Raw genomic sequence first — 15,325 nt, 5'->3', positions numbered from 1 at the left:
CTCACACTTCATATTCGAATTTAGCGCGAAGTCCGCATGTATGCGTAGAATTCACGTAGACCACATTTATATCGGTGGCCTGCAGCTGCGGCATGTAGAGGCGTCGTACAACAGAGATGGATTTTTTTTTCGAGGTTATTCGTCTACGGACAAGATCAATGCCGCCGCCTTTGCATGGCAATTGATGTAATCTTATGCTGATACATAATGTTTACAAATGTGGCACAGCTGTCATACAATAGTACTATCCGTATACAGCAGATCTTATCCTCAGCCCACAGACTCTGTCTGAGCGTGGGACGCGGAGACACCCTACAGGTTTCGTGGACTTTCAACCCCGTCTGCGGACAATGATTCTGGGAGATGATAGGTATGCTATGCCAACGAAAGCAGTTAACACTTGAGTGAGATGCTCATGTACTAGGGTCGACACGCACCATGGGGATCGAGCTCGTGCTCCGATGTAACAGCCAGTCAGTCTCTTCGCGGTCCCCGCGTGCCATCAATTGCGAATATGATGGATTATGCGACGGGAGATCAGGGAAAGCGATATAAGAAGGGTCGGTCGAGAATCTGTCGGTGATGTATGCATTTGGCATCAGAGGGGCTGAAATCGCAGCCGTAGAGGTTGGAACTATTTCGGATAAGCGATTCAAGGAAGGCATGATGTCCTCGAACGCACGCTGCTCTTTGCAGGTCTCCATGAGATTTCGAGCGAGTGCCTGAGCTATTTCGATGGGTAGCCGATCGCCTTGTGCCAGATCCAGGAGGGAGTCCACGACGGATTTCATCGCCTTGCGAGTGACGACCAAGACTTGGTCCGGTTGCTTCAGGGATAAATTGGCCATATATCGAATTCCCTGCCGTTGGGCGACGACAAAGCGATCGAACTCCTCTAGCAGATGACGGATATTCTGTGGCTTGTCGTACGTGGCATGCTCGTCTTGCGAAACGGCATGGAGAGACGCGGCGACAGCTCCGAGCGCCATGTCCACTGTTTGCTCGAGGTAGCCGTTCTCAAACCGCTGGTTAATCTCTACCAGTCGCGGGATACGTTTGGTTGCCAGTGAGACCATCCGGTCTACCTCTAACATATCAGGACATTAATGAGGACCGGTCATTGTGTCAATATAAAACGAGAACGTACCGATCGAACTGGGTTTATGTAGACCTGTCACGGTAGATTCAAAGAGGCATACGGTGGGATATCGAAGTACGTCGTAATCATTGCTCGACTTGACGAGATCGAGGCCGGTACCTTGTGATTCACATATTTCGATCAGTAACGGGACCCAGATAGGTCGCAATTGACTGGCGAAATCGGCCTTGTATATCCAAGTTAACAAAATGAGAATACAGGCCATGTCCTTGTCCTTGTATACCCAGTCGCGAGATGACCATTCGTCCGGCAATGTCTTGAGCAAGAATTGATGGTACGTGTCAGCGAAAGCACGGTTGACCCTAGACAAAATATTCAGGGCAATCGGCGACCTGTGGTCCAATAGGGCAAAGTCTTCGCCGCTGACACCGAAGTAAAACGACATCCATTGCACCATAACGCGCGTTCGCTCCGGAACAGGGAGCGACAGAAGACAAGGCTCGAGGCGGTCCAGCTGGCTGCGCGCAACGGCTGCAGGTGCCCGTGCCAGCGCACCACCCCCGCCGTGCATAGTATCTCCTTCCTCCTTCCTCGCCAACTGTTTGACCTCCTGCTTGGCCCAGAAGTCCTGGTCGGAGTCGAATGCAGCTGTAACGTATCGCGCAACTAATTCGGCCGCCCAGTCCCAGCTACGCTCAGGACCCAGCCTTTTCATATTGAAGTCTGCAATGTCCTCCGAGCTGCACATCTTGATAAGAAGGCTGATAGCGAAGAAAGGAATGACAACCAAGAACATGGCTAGGAGTAGAAGTAATATTATGCACCACCGCAGGAAAAACACCAATGAGGGGACGAGTGGCGACTTGTATGGGCAATGCGGCCAGATAAGCGGCAGAGGTAAAGAGGCAGCGTACAGGAAGAAGGGCGCTCCAGCGACCACGGCATATGCAGTTGTGATTGGGTGGTTGAGAGATCGGAGGAGTTGGTAGAGACCTGTCAGGAACAAGACGACGGAGACTTGTAAACTGACGGGCAGGAGGATGATAATATTCGGCAATTGCCACAGAACGAGTTGGTCGGTGCGGTATTCCCAGAGCCGAATGCTATCGAGGACAGGTAGATGCCCCGGGAGGGGGAGAGCGCGAAGCCATTGTTGGACGGCGATGGAGAAGAATGCTGCGAGGAGACTGAGGGTAAGGCTAAGGAACCATAGCATGTTGATAGTCACGTCGGTGCTATCTGGTTGAAAGACAGTTGAGGTAATATTCTGCGGTGCGGGCGGAGCGGTGGAGTTGATGAAGCCGGGAGACGTGGAGAATGAAGCCATCTGGGCAGACATTTGCAGAAGCAATCTGTTGGTCGTATCCGCGGGGTCTTCTTGCAGCCAGGAAAATGACTCGACTGTGAATCCAGTTACGACAGTAGAGAATAAGCCGGCCTAGATTCGAATTAGTATTCGTAAGTCGAAGGAGCTGTACGCAAGCTCACAAAAACGAGGATGTTATCCAGTTCACCCTTCCACTTCCCTGTCTTGATCTGATCGCACTCCTCGGCTGAGTCGAGCAGGAAGGTCCACGCTGACTTGACCTCCGGTTGCTATACGTGTCATTTAACCTTGCGTCTGCCTAGATTGCATGTACAACGTACCGAGGAGTCCTGACGCTTGAGCTCTTCGCGATGCGAAGAAAGCTGTATGTAGATACTGATCGGAATGTGCCAAGCAGGCTGCAGAAAACCACATACCCTTGCTGGATCTGAGTCCTTGTGAGGAGAAGGCGCTCCTGCCCCGTCAGAGGCGATTTTGGGCTCGGAGCCCTGGTCTACCTCAGGCTTAAAACGACAGAGTTATATAGGCAGGTCTTATGGGTGAATATTAGTACTTACTAGCATGCTTAAAGGCTCTGGGTAGCGGCTCGATTCTCCGGTCGACGCTACGTTAATATCTCCGGGCATTAAGACTGACATTGCACCAGTGTAGACCTGCAAGATTGATCAGAGAAGGCCCCACATGTCGAAGAGATACATCAGCACGCTCACTGTGTGGGTACGTTCGATGTCCATCGCCAATATCACGAGCAAGATGGTGAGCTGTGAGATGAACAGGAGAGGAGTATGCAACCGGGGAACATCTGCGGTTGAGTGTTCCACATATTGGATGGAACAGAGCGCTGTTTCCCGAGTTGTATGCGTTTCCGTGACTGCCGCTGATACTGAGACATCATACTATGAAAACAAGACGTGCCGAAACCATCAATCTCATTGGTGTATCTGCAGCCGAGCAAATTGCAGGGCGTGTGCCGCAAGGCAACGCCAAGCAGGAACAGCCCCGGCATACGCGCGTAACTGTGAAGGGAGTAGAGTCCTATAATTCGGCGAGACTATACACAAGTATCAGTGCCTTGGTCAATTTAGAACGTAGTAGTCGACTTCATGTACTCCGCTTCCGCCCCCGCTTCTCAATCTCATTCTCTGCCCAACTCCTCAAGTCAGACTCTGGGAAGAACGGTATCTCCTCCTTCCTCAGGCTATCATGCGTGATGACGACGACGACGTTCGGGTAGCTCGCATCCAGTTCTATCAGCCGCTTCACGGTCTTCCGCGCCGACCCGATGTCACGATGGCCACGCTCGCTGATGAGTCGCTCGCCGGGAGAATAGCAGAGCCTATTGTGGCATGTGTCGCCAGCGAGAAAAACGAAGCTGTCTGGCCCAATGCGCGCCGCCGCGGCGAGGTGTCCCGGGATGTGCCCTGGCGAGTCGACGAGGTACAGTGACCCGTCGCCGTACAAGTCGACCGCGCGCTCGTACGGTCCCCACGGCGCGACCTGCTTGTCCTTCTTCTTCAGGTCCGCAAAGTCGATGAAGTCTACGTGCATGTTCGACGGGAGCGCCATGAACGGGCTGTCTGGGTTAGAGGGCCACGCGTCTTCGAGGAGCACCTTGGCTTCAGAGCCGAGGACGATATCGGCGTTCGTGAAGGGGGTCGGATCGCCGACGTGGTCCCAGTGGAGGTGACTGCGCACCGAATTCAGCGATTAGGCCAGAACGGACAGCATAGCATGTGTTCTCACCTGTAGATGATCTTCGTAATCTCTGCCGGATCGACCCCGTCTTTCCTCAGCACATCAACTATGTCCTCGCCACAGTAACCATACACTCTGTACTCGTCTAAGATTGGCTTGACTGCAGGCGGCCATCCTTTCGCATGCTATCCTTGCTGTCGATCAGGAATGCATCCGAGCTATCGACAGAATACTCGCCTTACGCATGCCCAAGTCGAACAACGTCCGCCCATGTGTAGGGTGCGTGATGAGGAAAGCGATGAAGGGGATCTCCGACCCAACTTCCGATGGCTCATGCACGCTATCTTGAAAGACCTGTCTATAAGGATACCACAGACCTCCAGCCAACAGGGCGTGTACAGTCAGATAAGTTTGGTTGGCCATGTCTGGAGGGATTATTGACATGATGGCTGTCGTAGGTGGGAACGGTGACTACGCCCAACCGGCAGCTTAGACGTGCTGGACAAGGGGCAACCAGAGCTCACGAAACGGTCTAGTTTCTCCCAAAAGTGCGAGTTGCACGTGTGTTTGACAGCCACGCAGATATCAGAGGTCACCGGTTGGAACCTGCTGCCGGACAGGACGTGGGGAGAGCTGTTGAAGAATGGATACAAGGCCTTGCCAGAGTTTTTCCAGCTTGATTGGTGGTACCTTCAACATGGAGGAAGGTGTAGCACGACATGGAATATCCAGAGAGTGGAGGAGACATCGCGGATGCGAAGACGATGTCGGAAGAGGAGGCCCACACTCGCGGCGGTTAATATCGGAAAGGAGGCATAGGCTTCGTGGCGTTCATCGGCAACTCCCAGCGAACCGAAAGCCTTTAATCCGTGTTACGATACCAGATCACCTTCGACTAAGAGTTCATGTCCAAGTGGTAGTGACGTGCAGCAAGAACGCCCGTTTAAATATAGCGAAGAGGTTAGGCATTGATTTATTGGCTGATAAGGCGACCTCAGGATCTCAAAGACATATTACATGATAATATTAACGCAAAGTCCACGTCACTACAGCATTACATATTCTAGCACTTGTATGTGATTCTAACACTATCGCTGAGAGCGTTCCGGTGATTCTGGTGGAACGGAAGATTGCCATCCCACACGTCTGCCGAGCCAAGACCTATCCTGCGAACCTTTGCCGGAGGGCCAGAGTCCTCGTCTGCGGCAGCGTCGAGTCCAGAAGCCGTGGGTGGTGGAGCCTGTGACATGTCGTTCAAAACACTCTGCATCTCCTCGCGCTGCTGGGAGTAATCATCCGGGTTCCTGCTAAACCGGATGTGCTTGCCCTTGATGCGACAGTACTCGTCGTTGTCCGCAATAATCCCGAAGAGTCTGCTCATGTCCTCGTAGACCTCCTCGGTGACCGCGGAGGCGAAGGGAATCGGACCTGGCTTTCGTTCCACCTCGGCGTAACGGGATACCAACAGTTCGCAGAACGCTTCGAGAACTAGACAGATCTTCTGAAGCTGTGGATGCAACCCAGGAAGTTGTTCGCTGAAGACGTTCGACGTGCTGATGACCTGGTGCCTGAACGCATGACTGTTGAATAGTTTGGCGGCGACCTCTTTGCGATGTTTCATGCAGTCTGTCCACTGTTCATCAGCCATATCCGAATCTGCGAACCGCTTGAAGACAGAGCAGAAGAGGACGTAGAGGCCCAGCCAGAGGACGGACTCGAGGTCATGCAGAGGATTCTGCCTGAAAGGCCTCTTTCGAACGACTCTTGCTGCCGGTCTAGGGGCAAGAGCAGGGGTAGACAAGGAGTCCGACCGCCGCTTGTCCTCTGCGTCGTTATCTTGATCGCACCGCTTTCTTCTTTTGTCCGCCGCCATCTTTTCCGATGGTCCGGCCTCTTTTGCGCCAACAGTACCTTCCTCTAAGACAGTCCGTAGAATCTCGCGACCAGCGCGACCATAGAGATATGTCCCGGCCTCCACCTCAACGGCCATGAAGAATGCAGTGCCCTAAAGCAATCTATTATCAGTGATGTTAAACATGATTACCTAAAGGGCATACCGTTCGTAAGTCATGTGTCCTATTATCAGTTTCGGCTTTCGCGTACTCCAGGTCTGCTAACTTGGCGATATCATTAACAATGAGGATGTTCCCGGCGCTGATATCCCTATGTACCCAGCCACAGCTGTGCAGGGCCCTGAGAGCTGCAAGAGAGGTTAGCGACGAACGAAGTTGCAAGGCAAGGAACAACACACCTTCAACGACTTCCTGCAAAATATCGAACGCGAAGGAGATTGTCTCTGATTCCATGATAGTCGTTCCAACTTCCTCGAAGATGATACGATGATGCACCTTCCGGTGGTACGCAAAATGTCTCTTGATCTCGTCGGACGGCCGAGGCATCGCTCCCTGGAGAGGATGGTCTTCATGCACAGTCTTCTTCGCCTCCAGATCCTTCTTAACCTCTAGCGTCTCGCCATAAGGGGGTGCCTCTCCACGACACATGACAGCAAGCGTATCGTCCACTCTGCCCTCGACCAAAACGTCGCAGGCCGCATGCACAGTCAACATGTGCTTCTTCAGTGTCTCGACCTGGCCACTCTTCTCTGCAGCGTCCAGGATCTTCTCGTGGATCACTTCTTCGCGGTCGCGATCGTAGTCGGGCCAACCGTCCTTGAGCACCATACACGGCCCTATCTCCGCTCCTTCAGGCCCATCCAACTCCTTGACCTCCCACACTCGCGTGCCACGGCCACGGATGGACTCGGCCCCAATGGCTGAGATCAGACGCTGCGTCCGGTACCACTTGCCGCCGACTTCTATCTCGTATGGTACGTCGCTCTGACCCTCTCCGGGCGGCAGTCGCACGATCGTCTCGTCGAATCCCAGTGCATGCCGCTCCGCATACAGAATGCGCAGGAAAAATCCAGCGACGCGCCCGATGGCCTGGACGTGAATGAACAACAGTTATCAGAGACCACTTGAGAGACCGCTCACCGTTGTGAAATCGTTCTCGGGATACGAAGCTAGCACGACCTGGCGACTGGCGAACCACAGCCGCATACGCGTATTCTCAATCGTGAACCCGAATACGAATCTACGTCTTGCGTCCTCGCGCATAGCGTGTGTTAGCGACCATAAGATCTGACTGGCGTTCTGAGAGCATATCGGTATCCTGAACAGTTGCGTATCGTGCAAGACATACTGCATTCAGGTCTGACACGTCGTCTCCCTTCTTGTACTCAGCGGGAACAACAATATTTTGCCATTTCGGGGGCACCTCGTCCACGGCCCTTCCTTCGTTCAGTAAGAAGTAACCATCCGGCTTGGATCTGTTACTCCTCGACTCTGATGACGGGACAGTGGTAGGCCTGCACTTGAATCGCACCGTCAACTTCTTGGAGTGACTGGAGACCTTCTTGAGCGCCTTGTTGCTCGCGACGACGATTTTCTCTATGGCGGAGAAAACCTTGTCCTCGCTACGGTCCGTTTGCGATTTCGGGGTCCCATTCGCAAAGGCAGCCCACAGGAGTTTATTCTGCCGGGATATGACTGCGGGAGTTTTCTTAAGTGCGTCTACGACTGCCATTATGTCGACGTCGCGCGGCAAGGGAGGTAGAAGACAGTCTTCGAAGTACTCCCAAGCGACCTGAGGCACTGTCTCTTGGAGGTCATCGAGCATGACATTACGACTGGCGTTGGTCGCCAGACCTTGAGGAGCACTATGAACCACCTTTTGAAGGCAGGGGGTATCATTGATATCAGACGCAAGGACTCGGAGGGGTAGTTCACGCGACGGCGTACGGGGTGGTTCCATGATGGGGATGTCGGAGACTTGTGTCTCTCCTGTCCCGTTTTATGAGGCTCAGAGGCAGTGGCCATGGCCGCTGCACGACGTTTTAAGGGGTTAGACATTATGCGAGGAGAAGTGGCCGCAGGCGGTCGTGGATGAAAGGAACAAGACAAGTTGAAGCCCAATCTGGGAACACTCAATTCCAGCTCCGCATACCGCATTCTCGTCGGAAGCAGCCGCGCACTTGTTATACTTTCTGGCATCTATGTAAAACATAGAGCTTGAACATAATTAATACTTCGAGAAATGCTTTGTTGCTCATATTAACATTGGGACGGCGGCTAGCCTCAAAATTGAGGTTGCCGTCATAGCTTCCGTAAACGTAAATTGATGCGCCTTGCGCCACCAAGCCCCGCCGCGCCGTATACTACATCTGGAGTCCAGAAGTGATTGCTGTCCTTAGATCGATGTTCGACAGTCTCTGACCGGCGGAATTACGTTGCGGCATCGGCGCCATGTAGTGCAGCTGTACGATGCAGATACAATTCCCGACACGCCAGCGCACTGGTCGCCGGCTAGATTATAGAGACACTGACCAACAAACGTGTCTTGGCCTGGGATCATAACCAAGTTCGCTGGTCGGCATTCGCAAACCGCCCTCGAGCAGCGGACCCGGAAGACGGGGACACGGTTTTCACCGTGCTGCAAGATATCATCTCCACCCGGCGGCCCACTGTTCGTCGTTTGGGCTAATAAATACTCACAATCTGAACGCAGAGCACAATCTTGTGCATCTCCGACCTGTGTCATCAGCGAACGATTCGCAGTCAACGGCATTTAAGGCCATAGTACTACCCCTGCTCGGTCAGTATCTGCCACGACACCTGATGCACACAGACACTGTAATTCCTACAACAATACAAGCGATGTACATGCCAAGGACACGGAGGTAGAAGGACCTGTCTACGTCTTACCAACCGATATCACAACCCGACCGCATTCGCACTGACAGGCCCCGGCTTCCGGAGCCTCTGTCTATATCGTTCGGACGCTTCGCGAGCAGCCGGGTTGAGAACCTTGGTCTTTTTCCGTGGACGGCTCGACTCTTCTGACTCGACGTCCTGACCGGCCCGCGAGCCGGAGACTTTTGTCGCAGTCTCCTTGGCCAGGAGAGCTTCCATCAGCTGCCTCTGTCCAGAGAGGCTGAGACGCTTCTCAAACTTGATGTCGTGCTCTCCGCCAAGCTGGCCAGAGATCGACCAGAACTGAGACGCGAACAGGTGGTGCAGGGGCATGGAAGTTTCTGGGTCCGAGGGCAGCGCCAGCTCGATGGACATGATCGCTTCGAAGGTGAGATAGGACGGGTCACGCTCGGCCAACTTGTATGCCTGCGTCAGCGCCGAACGGACGACCTCAAGCTCCTGGCAGATCGCGCGGACGCGCGGGTGGAGGCCATTCAGCCTGGGCGCGAAGCCCCAGTCGGTGGTCACGACGGTGATTCTCGCGACAATGTCATGGAAGAGCTCCGCGGCGAGCTTGTCATGTGCATCTGTATACTTCTGCCAGTCGCCCTCCAAGGTGTCAGGGGGCCGCTCGAGCACTGTGCAGAGAACAAGGTACACTGCTAGCCAGAACAGCGACTCCAGATCGTGCAGAGGATTATGCTTAAATATTATCTTGGGCTGCTGTGGCATGTCGGCTGGCTCGCAGACTGGTCCGTGCGAAGGTCCGGGCTTCTGTTCATCGCTGAAAGTAGGTAGCCTGAATGTTTTCCGTCGTTTCGGTTCGATGATATTTCCTTCCGGAATGGGAACCAATCCGGTACGGTTCGGCTGAGCGAGAAGGAGGTATTCGCCACTGTCCACTTCGGCCGCCATGAAGAACACAGTGCCCTAAGCAATCAAGTCATAAGAAAGAGAGGACCATATGTTCAAGCTACAGTTGTACGCACCGTCCGCACATCGTGACGGGTGTCATCAGCTTCTTGTTTCGCATATTCCACATCCCCGAGCTTCGCGTCCTTCTCGTGTATGATGATATTACCGGCACTGATGTCGCGGTGGACCCAGCCGGCGCTGTGAAGGCCATAAAGAGCTGTAAAAGGCTTACTGTCAGCAGACCGTCCATCTGTCTTATACGAAAGAGCAATTTGCACCTATGGCAATATTGGATAAAAATTTGAAGACCTGGGAGAGGGTCTGCGCCTCTATGATCGTTGTGCCCACCTCCGCAAATACGACGCGATGATAAATCTTCTCGCCGTACACGAAGCGACTAGGCTCAATCGTACTCAACTGCGACAAGGTTCCTTGTGCCGGGAGTTTCGGGGCAACCCGCTTACTCGCATCGAGATCCTTCTTCACCTTGACCGTGTCAAGGTATGTCGGGTCGTTCCCGCAGAACATAACCTCGCGAGTGCTGTCAATCTTCCGGCCAGTGGATGTGTCGACCGTGACGTCCCAGGAATTGAGACAAGTGAGTAAGCATCCATTGAGCACCTGCGAGTGTTGTTCGTCGATAGTCTCGGTGTCGCGGATGTCCTTATTGATGTCCTCTTCTCGACGCCTCTTCTTGTCTCCCCATGAGTCCTTGACGATGACGGAGCCCGGCTTTTCCTTCCCGTGCCCGTCCAGCTCCTTCACCTCCCATACGCGCGTGCCTCGACCGCGAATCGTTTCGACGCCTATGGAGGAGACGAGCCGCTGAGTTCGGTACATCGTCTCGTTGACTCGAATGTCGTACTGGACACGTCCCGAAGCATCGAGAGTATCAAGACGTTTCATACTTTCGTCAAAGCCGAGCTGATAGTCTTCGGCGTAGAATATGCGCAAGAAGAACTCGGATACGCGCCTGATTCCCTGGGAAAGTCGTGGCCACAAGTCAGAACTGCGCGCTGGACACTAGAAGGGATTACTCACCGTGATGAAGTTGACGGGCAAAGAGACTAAGACGTCGGACCGGCTGGCGAACCATAAACGCATGTTAGTGTTCTCGATCGTGAACCCAATCGCGAACCGACGGGTCGGGTCTTCTCGCATCAGGTGGTTAAGTGACCATAGGATTTGCGCCCAGTTCTAATCATATCGGGATGGGTAAGCTCATGCGAAACTGAAGGGGAGAAGCTCACTCTATTGACGTCTTCATGTCTATCGTGGATCTTGAACTCCGCAGGAACGATGATGTTACTCCAGCGAGGAATCCTGTCTTTCGCGGCCACATCGTTTCGCACGTAGTAGCCGTCTGGTCTTGTGTTGTTGTCCCTGGTCTCGGACGTAGGAGTTGCATTGGGATTGCAACGAAACAGCCTCCTGGCCTTCTTCGTGTCTCCTGTCGCATCCTTGACTGCGGCGACAACTGACACCATTCTGCGAAAGATAGCATCCTCGCCACCTTGATAGAGTTTGGGAGAGCCCAGCTCAAATTTCGCCCATACCATCTGGCCGTGCATATGTGCGACGGCTTGCTTCTCCACCAGATTGGTTACGATGTCATCCAAGTTAACGGAGGTAGGCAGAGGAGGGAGAATGTTGTCCTCGAAGAACGCCCAGTCTACCTGCGGAACAGTCTCCTGCAGGTCATCGAGCATGAGGTGTTTCTGGCCTTCAGTGGCAAGATCTGTAGGTGCGCTGGTGCAACCCTTTTTTTGAATCGGGGATGGTCCGATATCAGGCATAGTAGGAATGGGGAGCGAACGTTTAGGCGTACGCGGGGGTAGTCCAGCCATGGTGTGGAGGGTATTGGGACCTCGCATCTTGCTCGACCCATTTTATGAAACTCATAGCAAGTGGCCATTGCCATCGCACTACGTTTTAGGTGAGTAGAAACCATGCGTGGAAAGTGGCAGAGGGTGGTCGTGGATGAAATGAACAAAGGCCGGTTGAACGTTTACTACCAAATGTGGGAACGCTCGATTGCAACTCCGCAAAAGGGCCGCCACATTTCGTCGGAGGCGGTGTTCGCGTCATATTCTAGCCCGTGTACAGATGTACCAAAATACATGCGATGTTTCGAGGAATGCCTTTGTTGTGTCCGTTGGGCGTGCTAGTCTGGGAGTCGGAGAGGTCCGAGGCCGTCGTAGCCTCCAGGTGGCCGCCACCTTTTGTCGGAGGCGGTGTATTTGCAACATATTCCCCTTTTTATACGAATGTATATGCATGCGATATTATAGCGATCTGTTCCTTTCATTTCGGCGTGCTGCTCTCGATATTGGAGCGGCAGCTTCGGCATCCATAAACAGAAATTGATACGCCCTGCGCCACCAAATCCCAACCCTTTCTGAATCGCTAGCACGATAAATCAATGCTCGCATGAGAAAAGTGAAATGTCTCTTAATAATTTATCAGATAATTCAAAGGCTGACCCAGACCCGTGTGCACACATTCGAACGAACAGAAGTGTTGCAGACGGGCCAAACATCGTGCGCCCGCTGGCGACGGCCAGGTACTAACTACGCCACTTTTGCTTAAACAATCTAAACCCCCTAGGACCTCTGAAGATGCTGAGTACGTACATGTAGAAAGTATCGAAAATTATAGATAGACGATACGAATCTGGCGAAGTGGAGATGGGAAGTAGGGTACGTCGGCTCTTACCACTGCAACACGAGCCAAGGGAGATGATGCCCAATATAACTGTCTCCAGTCACTCGGCGTGCTCGACACCGAGAGCCGCACTGCTGCTGACCGTATCGCGATTCTGCCGTGGATCTTGACGCATCTTGCCGCGACGCGACGCGGCGGCCACTTCCTCGGGTCTTGGATGCTTCAGCTTTCTGGTCTTCCTAGGCGGTTCTGAGTCCGTATCATCTTCCTCCGCAACCGTAGCCATCGTGGTAGGCTGTCCGGCAGTCTCGAGTACGGTAATCATCTCTCTCTGTTGCTCGGAGAGAAGGGTCGTCCTGGGCTTGAAGACTATGTGCTCCTTCTCCTTGGCGCGGAACGGCTGTTCTTGCCAAATGCTCGAAAAGATCCCAGTCGCCTTCTTGTAGAACTTGGCTGTGTACGCGACCGTGTACGGTATCGCCTCTGGACCTGCCGTTGCATTGTCGACAGAGGCAGCTTCGTTCGCGGCTCGCAATTGCTGCTGTTCAGCAGACCTGTAGAGGCCGACCAGTTCCACAAGGTACTCGTTCAGCTTTCTGGAGATCGCCTGGAGGGTGGGGTGTAGCTTGGGAAGTGACCAGCGGAATGCGTTCCCGCCTCCTACCACCTCGGCCCGAAAAAGGCTGTCGTTGAACAGTTTCGCCGCAAGCCTGCTACGTTCCAGGGAGTAGTTGGCCCACTCTTCGTCGGGGAGATCCGCGTCCCACTTCTCGATAGTCGAGCAGAGGACGATGTATAGAGCTATCCATAGGACTGACTCCAGATCGTGTAGTGGATTGTGTCTGAACGGCATGGAGTAAATGACGAGTAAGGCATCCGGTTTAGGCCTCGTGTCTTCCTCCTCGTCGGACAACAATCGTGAATTGAGCGCAGGTTTCCGCTTCTTGCGGAGTTGCATTGCTCGGACAGTCTCCGCATCGGGATCTTCTGGATCCTCCTGGTTGTCAGGCGACGAGGAAATCCCTTTGTTCGTGGGCTGTCCCGTCTCCATGTCAAACCTATATCTGTGCTGCTCAACCTCGACCGCCATGAAATAAGCCGTACCCTGTCAACTGGAATTAGACGGTAGCTCAAGGAGAATGGTCATAAATTGACACGTACCGTCCGCACTTCATGGCTCCTATCATCGGATTCATGCTTGGCGTACTCGACGTCGGCTAGTATCCCACCGTCGTCGACGATGAGAACGTTTCCAACACTAACATCTCTATGGACCCATCCACATTGGTGCAGAATCCTCAGGACTAGTGAAAGAGCAAGAATTAGCCCGCGAATGGATGTGCGACACATGTAATCTCACTCGTAATGACATCTGCGAGGACTTGAAATGCGGCCCCGAGCGTCCCGGCTTCCATGATCGTCTTGCCCACATCACTGAATAGGATCCGATGATGAACTTTCGTAGCGAATGTGACAGGTCCTGGTCCTTCCGATGGTGTTCCTGCGATGGCGCCTTGAGGAGGTAACGTCACATCCACCGTCTTGTCTTCGTCCGGATACTTCTTCACGGCCATCGCTCTCATTGCTGGAGGGAGTGGTCGGCGGCAGATCACCTTGCGCGTACTATCAACCTTGTTCCCAGCAGTGCGAACGTCCCAAGAATCCTTGGCATGCAGCAAGTAGGTGTCGAACGCCTCACGTTGCACGTCCGTCGTCGCTGACTTGCGAATATTCTCGAGAATCGTCGCCTCGCGATCTCGATCCGCGTCGACCCACGAATCCTTCAGAACCAAACGTGGCCCAATCTCTTTCCCTCCCCGTCTGTCCAGTTCCCTGACTTCCCACACCCGAGTGCCTCTCCCGCGTAGTGCCTCCGCTCCGATGTTCGAGATCAGACGCTGCGTTCGATACCACTTCTTGTTCACCAAGATCTCGTACTGAGGGCCACCACAGCTGTCCAGTGTCGGCAGTCGCACGATTGTGTCGTCGAAGCCTAATTCATCTCTCCGGGCAAACGATATTCGCAACACAAAGTCGATAACCTTTTCGATATCCTGCGGACGGAATCAGTATGGCAGAGTCAGATATATGGCCAGATGGTCACGCACGGTCAAGAAGTCGATGGGATAAGATACTAAGACATCCGACCGAGTTGCCACCCACAGCCGCATCCGACAGTCTTCGATGGTGAATCCGATGACGAATCGACGCCTGGGATCTTCCCGCATGATATGTGTCAGAGACCACAAGATCTGCGTGGCGTTCTGACAGAGTGGTGTGGGTCAGTTCACGACTCTTTACTCCACTCGAGAAATGCGAGAGCGCTTACCTGATTCCTCGACTCGTCAGTATTCTTCTTCTTGAACTCTGCAGGAACAGCTATGTCTATCCATCTGGGAGCCGACTTGTCCACACTGTCGTCGTTGACCACGAAGTAGCCATCGGGCTTCGACTTGTTGTCCCTGGTGGAGGAGGAAGGCACCGTGGTCGGCTTGCAAAGGAAGTTGGTCTCTCGTTTCACACGAATGTTGCTCGACCCACGGATGGCCGAGATGATATCTTGTAGCACCGCGAAGACCGTGTCCTCGTCATCCGGGTCGACTGCCGGAGGGCAGTTCGCGAATGCCGACCAGCGAGCTTGATTATGAACCGAGGTCAAGACACCTTTGTTGGTCAGTGTCTTCATGATCTCCTTCATGTCGAAGCTGTGGTGCGAAGCACGCAGGATCGCCTGCTGAAACCATTGCCATTCGGCTTGGTACACGGTCTCTTGCATGTCGTCGAGGACAACGTGTCGCATTTGGTTGGTCGCAAGTCACATGGATGCAGTGACAGCTTTTCGCTTTTGGGCAGAGTGTGAGCAGTGTTCGATCC

The 15,325-nt window shown here is 53.5% G+C and overlaps 6 protein-coding genes across 6 annotated transcripts; all 6 read right to left on the bottom strand.

Moving 5' to 3' along the window:
* Positions 1-291: 291 nt before the first annotated feature.
* Positions 292-2,027, bottom strand: PHACADRAFT_257541 (uncharacterized protein; the record flags this gene model as incomplete). Its single annotated transcript, XM_007396640.1, is given in 5 exon segments — positions 292-365; positions 416-420; positions 436-600; positions 634-1,087; positions 1,148-2,027. Coding segments are annotated over 5 exon segments (1,416 nt in total), but the record flags the coding sequence as incomplete, so codon positions are not given.
* A 35-nt stretch (positions 2,028-2,062) lies between these two features.
* Positions 2,063-3,070, bottom strand: PHACADRAFT_122677 (uncharacterized protein; the record flags this gene model as incomplete). Its single annotated transcript, XM_007396639.1, has 5 exons — positions 2,984-3,070; positions 2,843-2,929; positions 2,747-2,788; positions 2,588-2,695; positions 2,063-2,537 (listed from the first exon to the last, which is right to left on the bottom strand). Coding segments are annotated over exons 1-5 (792 nt in total), but the record flags the coding sequence as incomplete, so codon positions are not given.
* Positions 3,071-3,472: 402 nt separating this feature from the next.
* On the bottom strand, positions 3,473-4,797 carry PHACADRAFT_257539 (uncharacterized protein). Its single transcript, XM_007396638.1, has 4 exons — positions 4,499-4,797; positions 4,359-4,441; positions 4,170-4,306; positions 3,473-4,113 (listed from the first exon to the last, which is right to left on the bottom strand). The coding sequence occupies exons 1-4, from the start codon at positions 4,563-4,565 to the stop codon at positions 3,528-3,530; spliced, it is 873 nt and encodes a 290-aa protein (XP_007396700.1). The 5' UTR covers positions 4,566-4,797; the 3' UTR covers positions 3,473-3,527.
* Positions 4,798-5,559: 762 nt separating this feature from the next.
* Positions 5,560-7,874, bottom strand: PHACADRAFT_122672 (uncharacterized protein; the record flags this gene model as incomplete). The annotated part of the gene is made up of 5 exons (XM_007396637.1): positions 7,323-7,874; positions 7,115-7,273; positions 6,373-7,063; positions 6,179-6,321; positions 5,560-6,126 (listed from the first exon to the last, which is right to left on the bottom strand). Coding segments are annotated over exons 1-5 (2,037 nt in total), but the record flags the coding sequence as incomplete, so codon positions are not given.
* A 1,019-nt stretch (positions 7,875-8,893) lies between these two features.
* Positions 8,894-11,634, bottom strand: PHACADRAFT_196429 (uncharacterized protein; the record flags this gene model as incomplete). The annotated part of the gene is made up of 5 exons (XM_007396636.1): positions 8,894-9,802; positions 9,862-10,004; positions 10,066-10,768; positions 10,829-10,984; positions 11,038-11,634. 5 exons carry the CDS (start codon positions 11,632-11,634, stop codon positions 8,894-8,896), a joined length of 2,508 nt encoding a protein of 835 aa, XP_007396698.1.
* Positions 11,635-12,231: 597 nt separating this feature from the next.
* Positions 12,232-15,299, bottom strand: PHACADRAFT_122666 (uncharacterized protein). Its single transcript, XM_007396635.1, has 5 exons — positions 14,781-15,299; positions 14,560-14,715; positions 13,812-14,505; positions 13,613-13,755; positions 12,232-13,556 (listed from the first exon to the last, which is right to left on the bottom strand). The coding sequence occupies exons 1-5, from the start codon at positions 15,249-15,251 to the stop codon at positions 12,552-12,554; spliced, it is 2,469 nt and encodes an 822-aa protein (XP_007396697.1). The 5' UTR covers positions 15,252-15,299; the 3' UTR covers positions 12,232-12,551.
* Positions 15,300-15,325: the final 26 nt, after the last annotated feature.

The sequence above is a fragment of the Phanerochaete carnosa genome (genome assembly GCF_000300595.1).
Source record: "Phanerochaete carnosa HHB-10118-sp unplaced genomic scaffold PHACAscaffold_6, whole genome shotgun sequence".
Lineage (NCBI taxonomy): Eukaryota > Fungi > Basidiomycota > Agaricomycetes > Polyporales > Phanerochaetaceae > Phanerochaete > Phanerochaete carnosa.
The sequence above is the reverse complement of the archived record's forward strand: the minus strand, read 5'-3'. Positions and strand labels throughout refer to the sequence as shown.